The sequence below is a fragment of the Nicrophorus vespilloides genome, unplaced genomic scaffold, assembly GCF_001412225.1.
Source record: "Nicrophorus vespilloides isolate i.1.1-1 unplaced genomic scaffold, Nicve_v1.0, whole genome shotgun sequence".
Lineage (NCBI taxonomy): Eukaryota > Metazoa > Arthropoda > Insecta > Coleoptera > Silphidae > Nicrophorus > Nicrophorus vespilloides.
Window position 1 is genome coordinate 21,272 of NW_017095867.1, and position 14,437 is coordinate 35,708.

Here is a 14,437-nt window from a genome sequence, read left to right on the forward strand (position 1 = left end):
TCATCGAATCAACTTGTGATCAAAATTTATCTTTTTTGTTTTTATTCAACTGTACTGATTTTCTTTATTAGCTTTACGTCTCAAGGCAGCTCACCACTGTTGATTTTAACCATCATTATATAATGTATAATATTTTTTAGCTAGATCATATATATTTTTATACCTTATTATTTTTTATACCAAAAGTTTTCTCTTTTTTTTTAATTATTCGTATTTATATAGTTGTTATTTCCGGTTTGCCTTCTTCGCTGGAGAGGATAGATTTATTGACCGGAAATTTTTTTATAAATATATATAGATATACATATGCATGCAATCGCGAAAGTTTTCGTCCAAAGGTTTCAATATAATTTCGAAAAGTTCTCGTTCCAAGGCTCTAATTTAAGGATATTTTTTTTTAAATTGGTGTACCTTGGTAAAAGTTGTTGATAAGTTAATTGTTTCGACAGCTTTTTCAATTAGTTATCTAATATTTAAGTCAATGTTAATGGAACGAAAACTAAAAGAAAATAAATGTTTGGGGCAACACATAATCCACAAATATGTAATTGTTTAAAATTGACTTCTAATAGGGGGCTTTTAACGAAACGGAATTTTTAAAGAGGAAACAGAAATTACAAAAATGTTGTTAATCGTAAAATAATAGGCCGTAATATTGCCAATTTGTATTATTTTTCAAGTGGATTTGCATAAGAATCTTAGTTGTACGATTAGAAGCCCCAATATTTGAAAATATGATAACTTTGTGGTATTCTCTTTGTATTAATAACTGGATTTTCCTGCATACAGTATATACTATATATATGCAAGACAGGAATTTTATCCTTGCATGTACATACTATATTATGTATACATATATATATATATTTAAGAGAACGTACATATATAGAAATGTTTGTATAATCCATCTGTTTTCTCTTCTCACACTAACATGTGATATTTTATTAGTTATTGATTGTTTTTAAGATTTCTCGATGCGAAATGTTACTGGAAAATTAACTAGCACTGCCATTTTTTCCATTCCGTAAGAGAGTGAAAGAGAAATAGAAGGAATAAAGTAGTAAAGAAAAGTATATCTAAACCAATTTATATACATGTATGTATGTATATATATATAACGAGACGAATAGATTTGAATCGCCTTTCCGCAAGTTTCTTCTGTACGAATTCGAGAGGGATAGGTCTAAATCCCATTTTAGACTGAATTACTGATACAATAAATGTAACTGTTCGAGTGGTGAGGATTTTAACAGTGTAGCAATAAATAAGCATTACGATTTATTTGATTAAAAAATATATATGTAAAAATATTAAAAATAATAATTGGAAACAAAGTGTATAAATAAATATCTATATAAAAATATTACACAGAATAAACAAACGGGTATTCCAGTCATATTTAGGAATCTGAAATAACAAAAAACGACGGTTAATTGCAAACATCTGGACCTCTAGCATTCTCTAATATATATCATGTCATAATAGTTAAAGAAAGACTGTTGACGTTTCGACGGGTAAGGAGGTGTTGTGCAACTTGGTAGATGGTAGGAGCTCGATACGCTGAAAGAGTTTGAGTTTAATTGAAGGCACTTGCCTGGCATTTCTAAAGAATTTTCTTGGATGGTTTCTAAGAGAGGCTGAACATCGCCCAATAACGGTCGATCGGTGGGTTCGGCCGCCCAGCATTGCTCCATCAGATTCCAGCAGGCTTGGGTGAAATTTGGAAGACATTCTGGTCGAATCCCTGCAATGTTTCACCTTTAATACAGTCTGATTTCCTTCGACTGAGTCCAATCTACCTTTACGAACGCTTCTCCATAGCTGTTCCTTATTGAGGAACTGCTCGAATTGATTAGGTAACTTTACTTGACCCGCGCAAATGTACCAAAACAATATACCAAATGCGTACACATCTACGCTTGAATCGTAGTGTCCTGAGAGTAATTCTGGAGCCATATGCACGGGCGTTCCAACTATGCTTCCCGACATCATCGCTTCTGGTATACAGAAGCCAAAATCAGTTAGCTTAGCCCTATCCTCTGTGTCCAACTAAATGATATTCTTAGAGCAAACGCTTTGAATTTGCAACGTAAAATACTTACGAGAACATTTTTCAATTTGATGTCTCTATGTACCAAACCCTGAGAGTGGAGATATCGGATTCCCTCAACTACATCTATGGCGATCTGTATCCGTTTGACCCATGACAAGCCGTTTCTTAATCCACAATATAAATCGCGAGTCATCCGTTCCATAACTAATAGTACACTGCTACCACTCGCGTAGCTCATGTCTATCACAGATCCTCGTAACTTCACGATCCTGGGATGTTCATGGATCGATCTAAGGCGAAAACATGAATAAATATATCATCTTTTCCAAAACAATTACCATCACCTCGTGTAATAAAATTCCATAGCCAAATCGTTCCAATGACGGTCATCAGGTGGAACAACAGATTTAACAGCACAAGGATTCACGTTTCCCCATGCTTCACAAGAGAATACCACACCAAACTGACCTCTACCAATTTCCTTCATGGTAACGGGCAAACCATATTTAATTAAATCACAGAGCGATGTGCTCTCCAAAGCTATTCTCGCAAATCGTGGAGCGTATTTCTTTCTGATTGCTATTCGCTGCTCCTCTGTTTGCTCTAGTTTGCCTGAAAGTTGATTTTCCAAAGACCTGATCGCTGATCGGAAGGATTCGTGCGACGCCTTTATATGCTCTTGAAACTGAAATTTTATTTTTTTAAAACATCTGTTTTATACTAAGCGTTAAGGATTACTTGCACGGATATGGTTTTAGCCAGCTTTAAAGCGCTCAACGAGTCTAGCAGATCGAGGACAACTTGGGTCTGCCACTCAAGATCGAATTTGGGCTGCGCACAATTCGACCAGGGGAGTTGAAAGTTCTGCACCAGTTTGAATAGCTTGTCTATAAATGTATGGACCACCGTGAACTTCGTCGAGGATTTCAGATCAATGTTGTAAGCGGCGCTTAAGATTTGCTTGACTGCGTCAGATGCTAGCAGATTTCCTTCTAAATCCTGACAAGTTTTTTCCAGACTTTCCAAACATCGTTGTAGGGTACCTATGAAGCTCTCCTGTAAACAGGCCACCGATTTTACCAATCGATTCGCAACCGAATTGCTTAGTCTGCGTAGCACCAGTTGATGGATTTCCATAGTTGCAAACTTAACAGAACGTTGTCCTTCTTCACCTAAAGTCATGCAATTTGTAATGAACGATGATGATGAAACCTGAGATGTTTACCTACATTTGTATTGATAGCCTATCAGTACTTCAGGTACGTTCCTCCGCATGTTTTGCAGAGTGTATTGAATGATTTTGGTGATTTCCTCTTGATTCTCACTCGCAATCTTCATTAAAGTATCGTACAGCTTTAATTCAATTTCTTGTGCGTATATAATTCGTCGAGGTGTTATCTGAATCTCACGAGCCATGTCAAAAGCAGATAAAATAAATACTCTCAGGTAACTGTTATGAATCTGCAAAACATCCGAATCAACGAAAAATTAGTTGATAAACATTTTTATTTAATACCTCACTAAGTATTCCAGACATTTTCAACAAATTTGATTTTAATAGCTCGTGTATGAATGGGACTAATAATTCGTTAATATTACAATCACTAATTAAACTATTATCTAAAGAGCATTCAGAGCAGAAATGTTTCCTGTTCTCACCCAAGTAACCTGAAGTTCCAAATTTCAGTAAAATTTTATTATATAACATCACACATTACCTAATCTTTTCAACTGATTTTTCAAATTGCTTAGCCTCCTCAATCTTTCACACTGCAGTTCTTGCAGATGCTGTTCAGATTCTGTAAGAGACTCAGTACTTTTGCTATCTTCTGCTGACACACTCACAAATATGATGGGCAACTCTGCATACTTCTCATTTATTATCTTTATCTCTTGTATGTGCTAGAAATTAGTTTTTTTTTATATAATATATTAAAATTGTCAGCAACAAATACTTACATTGTCACTTAAAATATCATTTGAAACAGCGTAAATTAAAATGGGAAAATGATGGTCCATGTTCTTGGACAACACATCTTTGAAATCCTCAATAGGCGATTCTGGAGGTACAATAATACTAACATTTTCTTTGAGAAATGGATGCGGTAATTCGATTTCTATTGTTGGACAATGCTCTAGGTGAGATTCAGTTTCAGTTCTTTGTAGGTCTTCCTCTGGTATCATATTCCATTTGCATTCATTGGCTTTAAGTTCCTCAACAATCTCATATTCATGACCCAATGTGAGACGGATGCTTTTGTGTATACCATGAAATATTTTTATCTGCAATTAGGTGATTAATTATTGATGACAGTTATGTTTAATAGTCTGGTACCCATCTCCATTTTGAACTGAACTGAGGTAATATCATTTGCTCAAGTATAGCATTAACAAAAAGGGCTTTCGAATGGCAGTTCTGACCAAGCACAAGCATTGCAGGTGAGGCATCTAAGATTCCTCTGAGTGAATCCACCAGCCTCGGACTAAGCAACTGTTCTTTAATCTCTCCTTCAATCATTTTATTAGTTAAATGGATCGTTGTAATGGACACAAATTGAAAAACTTACTGCTAAATATATGGTTGTTTTTAATATCATCCAGAGAGTTTTGAGTATCACTGAGAACCCTCTTGAGACTATCACAGTTTTTCGAATAATTTCGGAATTCAATTGGCATTTCCTCCAACATCTTTGCTTTTGTATAGTTTATTTTTTACCTCCAATTGAATATCGCATGCCGTTGATATATATGTGTGTATATATATATATTAGTTGTCAAACACTTTAAGAAACGTCAAATGTGACAGTTGTAGATGAAAAAAATTACATTGATTCATTCAAATGAAGCAACATTATTTTTGTCTAATTAAGACAATTTCTAATCAATTATCATGAATTCGACGTAAACAAATCATAGTATTTAAAACATAAATATGTTTGTCGCTTGTTGCGTCCATCTGACAACAGTTTATCGTTTATTTCTAGAGAATAAAAACATTTGTTATTGATTCGTTAACAGAAATATTAAGATAAATGAATATGCGTTTATATTTTTTGTATTATTTACTTTGTGTTAACTAATGCATATTTACTTATTGGCAATTAGGTAATTATTTGCAATGGTGGGGGGCAATAGGACATGTTCTTCGTAATCTCGTTAGGTGCCGCCACAAGAGAATGTCGAGGTTACTTTATCCGGTGATAGGTAAAAATCGTTTGTAAACATTATTATAGATATATATTTGGCTCCCGTTTAACTTAATCTCAAATGCACTTGCACCCGTTATCAAATACTTGGCCTAAGTTATCAAGTACCTCTTTCATAGCCGGATGTCACCGAAAATCACTCCTTGGAAACGACTTAAGCTACCGCCGAATCCCCTCCCCCCATTGAACTTGACACAAAAAGAATTTAAAAACGACGGACCAACCGCGAATCCTTGAGTCTTTCCACCCATGTTGGGTGCTGCTTCGCGGGTTATTTCAAAAATTTAAAACCCATTTCAAGAACCTTTTACTTCCCGCAATCATCTATCTCTCGCAAGCGACGATAACTCGCAGATAACTGAGAACACATTCGAAAACAAACATACATACAAAAAGTAAAAGATTATCCCCAGTACATATTTAAATTCCATTTATCTGTGGATTAATGACTTTGGCACAATGACGTTCTAATCTTAACATTGATAGTAAACAAGTTTGCATTTAAGAATTGAATGGTTTTATCTGCGCTTGTTTTTCGATACTATGGGTGGAAAATGGTCGAAGATGGATCCGATGGACGTGGAGGTGCCGAATCTTCACTACCTGCTAGAGAGGGATCCCTATTTGCAGCCCTACGAGATCGAAATTCACCGAAGGTAAGCGAAAAATCGCTTGACTTTAAGCAAGGTCAATTCTAATTTACATTATAGATATGCTTGCCTCAAAGACATTTACGAGCGCATCGAGGAGAGCGGCAACGGTATTGATGATTTTACCAAGGGCTATAACTATTATGGAATTCATAGACGAGATGACAATAGCATTGTCTGCAGGGAATGGGCTCCTGGAGCAAAAGCCCTTTATTTAATGGGAGAATTCAGTAAACTCAATTAAAAAATAAAATTATCCTGTACCCTGTACTCATTCATACTTTCAGATGATTGGAACAGAGATGAACATGCTTATACTAAATTGGAGTATGGCAAGTGGGAACTGATTATTCCTCCAAAATCTGATGGTTCTGCTACTATAGAACATTTAACTGAAGTTAAAGTTAAGTCAGCATTATGTGTACATCAAATGTTTTATTATTATTATTTTCAGCTAGTTGTGCAAACTGCTGATGGTACCAAAGTTGAAAGATTGTCTCCATGGGCAAAGTATGTGGTTGAGCCTTCTAAAGGACATGGAACAATTTACAAACAATTGAATTGGGACCCTGCACCTCACGAAGTAAATAACGCGTCCACTATAATATTAATTGTTACAATTTATTACTTTTTAGAAATATACATTCAAAAATTTGAAGGTTCCTAAACCAAAAAGTTTAAGGATATACGAATGTCACGTTGGAATTGCAAGTTCTGAAAGTGTAGTTGCTTCTTACGATCATTTTACCGATCACATCCTAACGAGAATCAAGAATCAAGGATATAATGCCATTCAATTGATGGCTATTATGGAGCACGCGTATTACGCCAGTTTTGGATACCAAGTTACTAGTTTCTTTGCAGCTTCCAGTAGATATGGGACACCCGAAGAATTAAAGAGATTGGTAGATACAGCACATAGTATGGGTTTATACGTAATGTTGGATGTTGTGCATTCGCATGCCAGCAAAAATGTATTGGATGGATTGAACGAGTTTGACGGCACAGACTCTTGTTACTTTCATTCCGGTACAAAAGGTTATCACGCATTGTGGGATTCCAAGTTATTCAATTATTCTGAGTATGAAGTTCTGAGGTTCCTCCTCTCGAATTTGCGATGGTATTTGGAAGAATACCAATTTGATGGGTTTAGGTTCGATGGCGTCACATCGATGTTGTACCACTCGCGCGGCATCGGAGAAGGATTTACAGGAAACTACGAGGAATATTACGGATTGAACGTGGACACTGAAGCGCTAATTTACTTGATGCTTGCCAATAAAATTATACATGATCTGAGTAGCAATGCTATAACAATTGCTGAGGACGTTTCCGGTATGCCTGCAGCTTGTCGGCCCGTTGATGAAGGTGGTCTAGGATTTGATTACCGCTTAGGTATGGCTATACCAGATAAGTGGATTGAACTACTTAAAGATGTTAGAGATGAAAAATGGGACATTGGAAATATAGTGCATACATTAACAAATAGGAGATGGATGGAGGGTACCGTAGCTTACGCAGAATCTCACGATCAGGCTTTAGTTGGAGACAAGACCATTGCTTTCTGGTTGATGGACAAGGAAATGTACAGTCATATGAGTAAAATGTCGGAACCAAGCGCAATTATCGATAGAGGCATAGCCCTGCATAAAATCATACGTTTGTTAACACATACGTTGGGCGGGGAAGCTTACTTGAATTTCATCGGTAATGAATTTGGACATCCTGAATGGTTGGACTTCCCCAGAGAAGGCAACAATAGCTCTTATCATTACGCAAGGAGGCAGTGGAATTTGGTTGACGATGACTTATTGAAATACAAATATTTGAACAGGTGGGATGCGGCTATGAATCACCTCGAGGATGAGTACGGTTGGTTATCGAGCAATCCAGGTTTCGTATCTTGTAAGCATGAAGATGATAAGGTCATCGTGTTCGAAAGAGCCAGCCTACTGTTCATCTTTAATTTGCACGTTAGCAAGAGCTTCTCCGATTATCGCATTGGTTATGAAGGAGAAGGAAAGCTTATGGTCATTTTATCTTCAGATGATAAATATTTCGGAGGACAACAACGCGTGGATAAGTCTATTTTTCATTTCACTACTGATGAACCTTACGCTGGTCGAAAGAATTCAATTAAGGTTTATACCCAATTTAAATCTAGTGAACACTCTTATTAATATTTATGGTTTCAGGTTTATATCCCATCGAGAACAGCAATAGTCTTAGCTTTGTTTTAATAGATATATCACAGAGATGTATTTTTGTTGTATTGAATAAATTTTGAAGTTGAATTTCCCGCGTTATCCTTGAAGCTAAACAACTTCATGTTTGTGTTGATTCATGTTGATTGTCGTTAAATTAATGTTGGGCGTATTTCAGGCCGGTGTGTCATTCCCGATAAGTGAAGTTGATATAGTACTGAGTATTGCATATTTAATGATAATTTATAATAACCGCGCCTTAGAATAACAATTAATTATCAATTGAGGCTATGCAGGATGGAGCGTGAACTGGCAATGATCTAATCTTGTCTCTGACTTGGCTAGACCTGTTTATTTTTCGTGCTTGTGAGAAAACGCTCTGGTTTCAGTAAATAAATAAGACATAGTCGCATTTTGCCATTTATCGTAGTTATTTAACAATTGGACTTATTGTGATAGTGCTGTGTTCAAACTAATATGTTTCTGGCTTAAAATACTGTGCAGTCAATAAAGTTTGGTTAAAATGGCTGGAACGGACAGAGTTTCCCTAACTGATGCTATTTCAAATGTTGATGTCTTAGATGAACTGCCTTTGCCTGATGAGCAACCCTGCATCGAGGCCCAACCTTGTTCTGTTGTTTATCAAGCAAACTTCGACACAAATTTTGAAGACCGCAATGGATTTCTTACTGGAGTTGCCAAATACATTGAAGAAGCAACTGTGCATGCAAGCCTTGTAAGTATTCCATTTCTATATAATTAATCAATTATTACAACCAACAATTTTTTTAGAATGAACTACTTGAGGAAGGACAGGAGCATGCAGTTATGCTTTATACATGGAGGTGTTGCTCAAGAGCAATTCCTCAGCCAAAATCTAATGAGCAGCCCAATAGAGTGGAGATTTATGAGAAAACAGTGGAAGTCTTAGCTCCTGAGGTCAATAAATTGCTGAATTTTATGTATTTCCAAGTAAGTTTTGCATTGGTATATATTTATATATATGTTTATTGAATGCTTGAATTATTTCAGAGGAAAGCTATAGAACGTTTCTCACAAGAGGTGAAGCGTTTATGCCATACTGAAAAACGAAAAGACTTTGTGTCAGAGGCTTATTTATTAACCCTTGGAAAGTTCATAAATTTGTTTGCTGTTCTTGATGAATTAAAAAATATGAAATCTAGTGTCAAAAACGACTATTCCACATATAGAAGGTAATTATATGAAACTATATTTGAAGTTCTTTAATATAAATATATATGTTTATTAAAGGGCTGCACAATTTTTGAAAGTCATGTCGGATTCCCAAACGCTTCAAGAGTCGCAAAATTTGTCCATGTTCTTGGCGACGCAAAATAAGATCCGAGACACCGTGAAAGAAAATCTCGAGAAGATCGCTGGTTACGAAGAGTTGCTGTGCGACGTGGTTAACATTTGTGTACAGATGTTTGATTCGAAGATGTATCTGACGCCCAGTGAGAAGCACATGCTTGTTAAAGTTATGGGTTTTGGACTGTTTCTAATGGACAGTGAATATTGCAACATCAATAAACTGGATCAGAAGAAGAAGTTAAAATTGGAGCGAATCGATAGGATCTTTAAGAATCTTGAGGTGGTCCCGCTTTTCGGAGATATGCAGATAGCACCTTTTAACTATATAAAGCGTAGCAAGAATTTTGACTCCAGCAGATGGCCTTTATCCAGCTCAAACACACCATCGCCTCAAGCAGATTTGATGGTGCATCTTCCGCAGATCCGAGAAGATCATGTAAAGTACATAAGTGAATTGGCGAAGTATAGTAACGAAGTCACAACTACCTACAAAGAAAGCGGAAGCGATGTTGAAAATAAAGAAACTGCAGATCTGGCATTGAGAGGTCTTCAGTTACTATCAGAGTGGACAAGCGTTGTTACAGAACTATATTCTTGGAAATTGTTGCATCCAACGGATCATCACCAGAACAAGGAGTGTCCTCCAGAAGCAGAAGAATATGAGAGAGCAACGCGTTATAATTACAGCGACGAAGAGAAATTCGCTCTAATTGAGGTAATTGCAATGATTAAAGGTTTGCAAGTTTTAATGGCAAGAATGGAAACTGTATTCACTGATGCAATCAGAAGGCATATTTACGCAGAATTGCAAGACTTTGTACAGTTGCTTCTAAGGGAACCTTTGAGAAAGGCCATCAAGAATAAGAAAGATTTGATTAGAAGTATTATCATGTCAGTACGCGAGACTTGCGCTGATTGGTCCAAGAACATTGATATCTTAGGTGACCCAGTGTTGAAAGGCAAAAAAGATGACAACGTTTTTAATATTGAAGTACCTAGGAGGAATGTGGGACCATCGTCTACCCAACTGTATATGGTCAGAACGATGCTCGAATCTCTGATTGCTGATAAATCAGGCGGCAAGAGGACTTTGAGAAAGGATATTGATGGCAATTATTTGCTTATGATTGATCAATTCCATAAGACTTCATTTTATTGGAATTATTTACTAAGCTTCAGTGGTAAGTGTAAATTTAATTATTCTTATAGAACATAGGATTTATGTTTACCATTTGTTTAGATTCACTGCAAAGATGCTGCGACTTGTCCCAGCTTTGGTATCGGGAGTTTTATTTAGAGATGACTATGGGTAGAAGAATTCAAGTAAGTAAACTACATTTTATATGTTAACAGCTAATTAAGAACATTCATTAACAGTTTATAATTATGTCAGCATAGCGATGAAACCGCAAAATTAATATGTTTACATTTGATATCTAACATTTATAGATGAGTTGTTTACAAATAGACATAGGTCAGTACAGACCATTTATCACGTAATATAATAACGTTTAAAGAAATCAATTAATTAGTTGAATAATTATGTAACGTACCAATAATTGGTATTTCGTCTTGCCTTCAAAACAGAACAGATAGAAGCACCATTGATGGAACAAATTTTATATTATTTAAAGAATTTGCTCACTACCATATGCACATAATTTTAGAACGTTTATAAATATAATTTGTATATGAATAGGCAACCAAATATACATATCAAATATTAATGTTACAGTGGGTTGCATATATACCGTGATTTTGAGCTATCTCTTTCAGGTTTCTCGACCTTTAACAATATATTTGTAGTTATACTACAACCCAATTGATTTTTTGAAATATATTTTGTTGTGAAATATAAAAACTGGAAAGTAAGAGTAGTTCACTTTGACAAAAGGTGGCAGCTATCTCTTCGCGACCAATATGCTGAGAAACACTTGTACTAATGGAAATGTGGGACAATAAATTCCCATTGGACAATAATATTGATTTTGTACAATTAAATTTTCTGCATTGTACATAAATCAATGTTGTGCATAATTTAATTACCAATATTGACACAAAATAAACTGTAAAACAATTTTATTTTCAAAACTATCCTAGATATTACGTAATAGGAAATATTGCCAGAATGAATTCTACTAATATATTTTATTTTTGACAAATTTTTCATTAGTAATTAGAAGACTTTAAAGAAAGAGAACTTTGCTTTTAGAAATGTACAGTACGCCATCAACATAATGAGGAGTGTAGTGATTTGATTACTATGGAAAAGCGTATACAATTTCCGATCGATATGTCGATGCCCTGGATTTTGACGGATCACATTCTGAAGACAAAAGAACCATCTATGATGGAATACGTATTGTACCCATTAGACTTATACAATGATAGCGCTTTATACGCTCTGACGATATTTAGAAAGCAATTTTTATATGATGAGGTTGAAGCAGAAGTGAACTTGTGTTTTGATCAATTTGTGTACAAATTAAGCGAGCAAATATTCGCGTACTACAAACAGCTGGCTGCTAGTATCTTTTTGGATAAGAGGTTTAGGGTCGAGTGTGCAAGTTTAGGTGCGTACCTGTTACCTTATCCAAGAGCCAATAGATACGAAACCTTATTGAAACAGCGACATGTGCAACTACTGGGCAGATCGATTGATCTGAACAAGTTGATTACGCAAAGGATCAACGCCGACATGCAGAAATCGTTAGATTTGGCTATTAGTAAATTCGAGGCAGGAGATATAACCGGAGTGATGGAATTGAATGGTCTTTTGCAAGTGAACAGGTTGTGTCATAAATTGCTTAGCAAGCTATTGGCTTTGGATGATTTCGACTGTATGTTCCGCGAGGCTAATCACAACGTGTTGGCACCGTACGGCAGGATAACCCTTCACGTTTTCTGGGAATTGAATTATGACTTCTTGCCTAACTATGTCTACAACGCTGCTACAAATAGGTTTACTAAGTATAAGGGTGAAATCCACTTTGCTGCTGCTGTACATAGGGATAAACCACCTCAGATGTCACCTCACTATTTATGGGGAACGAAACACTTGAACTTAGCTTACACCGCACAATACGCCCAATATTCCGGCTTCGTTGGACCTCATCACTTCCACACCATGTGTAAATTGCTGGGCTACCAAGGAATAGCTGTAGTTATGGAGGAATTGCTAACCATTGTCAAGAATCTTATCCAAGGCAATCTGCTTCAATTTACCAAAACCCTGATGGACGCTATGCCAAAACTGTGTAAATTACTGAGGTACGACTATGGATCTCCAGGTGTACTAGGATACTATCACGCGCAACTCAACGACATTGTGCAGTATCCAGATGCGCGCACGGAACTCTTCCACATCTACCGGGAATTCGGCAATATTATCCTCTTCTGCTTGTTGATGGAGCAGGCGCTCTCGCAGGAGGAAGTATGCGATCTGCTACAAGCCGCTCCATTCCAAAACATCCTTCCCAGGCCTTTTTGCAAAGGTAATCCCACATCGGAGACAAGAAACACTTTTTATACAACATCTATTTTAGAGGGCGAAAAACCGGAGACGAAGCAGAAGCGTTTAGAGACGAAATACTCTGCACTCCAAATAGTGCCAAACATCGAGAAGCTAGGCACTGCTAAGCAGGCGATGATTTCTAGGGAAGGTGATTTGTTGACACGAGAAAGGTTGTGCTGCGGCCTGTCCATATTCGAGGTGGTTTTAAACAGGTTGCGAAGCTTTTTGGATGACCCAGTGTGGGTAGGACCACCACCAGTCAACGGAGTTATGAACGTTGATGAATGCACGGAATTCCACAGACTTTGGTCGGCACTGCAATTTGTCTACTGCATTCCAGTTGGTGACACAGAGTTTACCGTCGAGTATGTTCATTAGTCGCGGATGTTACAAGATATGGATTTCAATATGAATGTTTTTCAGGGAACTATTTGGAGAGGGCCTGCATTGGGCCGGATGCACTATGATTGTGCTATTAGGACAGCAGAGGCGGTTCGAAGCCTTAGATTTTTGCTATCACATACTGAGGGTGCAACGAGTCGACATGAAGGATGAGTTCGTGAAAGGAATCGTGAGTTGCCTCCATTAAGTTTTTGCCAAATGTATTGATTTTGTTTTTATTTCCTTCGTTCAGAGCTTGAAGCGGATGGTCGACCGTATCCGGAGGTTCCAAGTGCTTAACTCGCAGATTTTCGCGATCCTTAACAAGTTCTTAAAATCAAGTGACAACGATGAACATTCAGTGGAGCATGTTCGGTGTTTCCCACCCCCAATCTACAACTCCCCAACCCAACAAATGTACCAGGCTCCTGAGCACATACGGCAGCAATTGAACAACTAGCTAAAGGTGTTATTCGGTAGACAATAGCATAACCTTCCCCCCTAAAACCTTGTAAAATACTTCTCTTTTATATGTATATCTATTAAGGTTGATACCGCGGTGTCATGCAGATTTTTTATAGTATTATTACGGAAATAACTACATTTCTATTATAAATATGTTAACTTTAAGGTATATTTTAAAGTAAAAAAAAAATAATTTATATACGGATATAATATAGTTGAACAAAAATGTATTTAATATTGTAACTCAGCAGGCTACTGCTCTGTAGGTGGCGTTGGTGGATTTTAATTCGAATGTAAACTATGAAAAATACTGTCGGCTATATACCTAATGGGCGGCGGGTCATAGCCTATGACGAGCCTTCTTTATATATAGTTATGCTATATGCAAATATCCTCTGCACATAATATATATATATATATTTATATAAATATATAATCATTATTAAGGGTTACAATAAGTAAAATAGCAAATTGATTAGTTTATCATTGTTTTTTAATCCTTTCCATTAGCAAGCTGCTAGTTATTATACATATATATTTATAAAAAAAATCGAACATGGTTAATATAATAATAATTAAAAAATCATATATATACACATGTATATATATATACGAATACATATACACATGTG

The 14,437-nt window shown here is 36.3% G+C and overlaps 3 protein-coding genes across 4 annotated transcripts; 2 read left to right on the forward strand and 1 right to left on the reverse strand.

Annotated features, from left to right (window-relative positions):
* Positions 1 to 7: 7 nt before the first annotated feature.
* LOC108567228 (dual serine/threonine and tyrosine protein kinase-like) lies at positions 8 to 11,101 on the reverse strand. 2 transcript variants are annotated; one of them, XM_017927577.1, is made up of 12 exons: positions 4,621 to 4,828; positions 4,389 to 4,561; positions 4,013 to 4,336; positions 3,772 to 3,955; positions 3,570 to 3,721; positions 3,283 to 3,514; positions 2,792 to 3,225; positions 2,398 to 2,738; positions 2,103 to 2,343; positions 1,800 to 2,049; positions 1,595 to 1,744; positions 8 to 1,407 (listed from the first exon to the last, which is right to left on the reverse strand). In XM_017927577.1, exons 1-12 carry the CDS (start codon positions 4,739 to 4,741, stop codon positions 1,400 to 1,402), a joined length of 2,610 nt encoding a protein of 869 aa, XP_017783066.1. In that variant the 5' UTR covers positions 4,742 to 4,828; the 3' UTR covers positions 8 to 1,399. The 2 variants fall into 2 exon arrangements, with proteins under 2 accessions (XP_017783066.1, XP_017783056.1); XM_017927567.1 differs by lacking the exon at positions 8 to 1,407 and adding an exon at positions 10,999 to 11,101 and having other exon boundaries at positions 1,422 to 1,744; positions 4,621 to 5,033.
* LOC108567250 (1,4-alpha-glucan-branching enzyme) lies at positions 5,134 to 8,203 on the forward strand. Its single transcript, XM_017927612.1, has 7 exons — positions 5,134 to 5,257; positions 5,807 to 5,915; positions 5,970 to 6,139; positions 6,197 to 6,312; positions 6,364 to 6,492; positions 6,545 to 8,050; positions 8,105 to 8,203. The coding sequence occupies exons 1-7, from the start codon at positions 5,230 to 5,232 to the stop codon at positions 8,147 to 8,149; spliced, it is 2,103 nt and encodes a 700-aa protein (XP_017783101.1). The 5' UTR covers positions 5,134 to 5,229; the 3' UTR covers positions 8,150 to 8,203.
* On the forward strand, positions 8,260 to 13,962 carry LOC108567217 (cytoplasmic FMR1-interacting protein). The gene is made up of 9 exons (XM_017927556.1): positions 8,260 to 8,849; positions 8,906 to 9,085; positions 9,146 to 9,327; positions 9,386 to 10,626; positions 10,686 to 10,768; positions 11,658 to 12,939; positions 12,991 to 13,324; positions 13,383 to 13,530; positions 13,594 to 13,962. The coding sequence occupies exons 1-9, from the start codon at positions 8,637 to 8,639 to the stop codon at positions 13,798 to 13,800; spliced, it is 3,870 nt and encodes a 1,289-aa protein (XP_017783045.1). The 5' UTR covers positions 8,260 to 8,636; the 3' UTR covers positions 13,801 to 13,962.
* Positions 13,963 to 14,437: the final 475 nt, after the last annotated feature.

Excerpts from the sequence above, each read along its gene's own strand:
- LOC108567228 (XM_017927567.1), bottom strand. The coding sequence starts at position 4,741 with ATGTTGGAGGAAATGCCAATTGAATTCCGAAATTATTCGAAAAACTGT. Across the intron at positions 3,722-3,771 it reads AAATCAGTTGAAAAGATTAG|GTTACTTGGGTGAGAACAGG; the intron begins GTAATGTGTGAT and ends TTGGAACTTCAG. Across the intron at positions 1,745-1,799 it reads ATGGAGAAGCGTTCGTAAAG|GGATTCGACCAGAATGTCTT; the intron begins GTAGATTGGACT and ends GAAACATTGCAG.
- LOC108567250 (XM_017927612.1), top strand. The coding sequence starts at position 5,230 with ATGTCGAGGTTACTTTATCCGGTGATAG. Across the intron at positions 5,258-5,806 it reads GTTACTTTATCCGGTGATAG|GTGGAAAATGGTCGAAGATG; the intron begins GTAAAAATCGTT and ends TCGATACTATGG. Across the intron at positions 6,140-6,196 it reads TTATTTAATGGGAGAATTCA|ATGATTGGAACAGAGATGAA; the intron begins GTAAACTCAATT and ends TCATACTTTCAG.
- LOC108567217 (XM_017927556.1), top strand. The coding sequence starts at position 8,637 with ATGGCTGGAACGGACAGAGTTTCCCTAACTGATGCTATTTCAAATGTT. Across the intron at positions 10,769-11,657 it reads CTATGGGTAGAAGAATTCAA|AAATGTACAGTACGCCATCA; the intron begins GTAAGTAAACTA and ends CTTTGCTTTTAG. Across the intron at positions 12,940-12,990 it reads TCCCAGGCCTTTTTGCAAAG|AGGGCGAAAAACCGGAGACG; the intron begins GTAATCCCACAT and ends CATCTATTTTAG.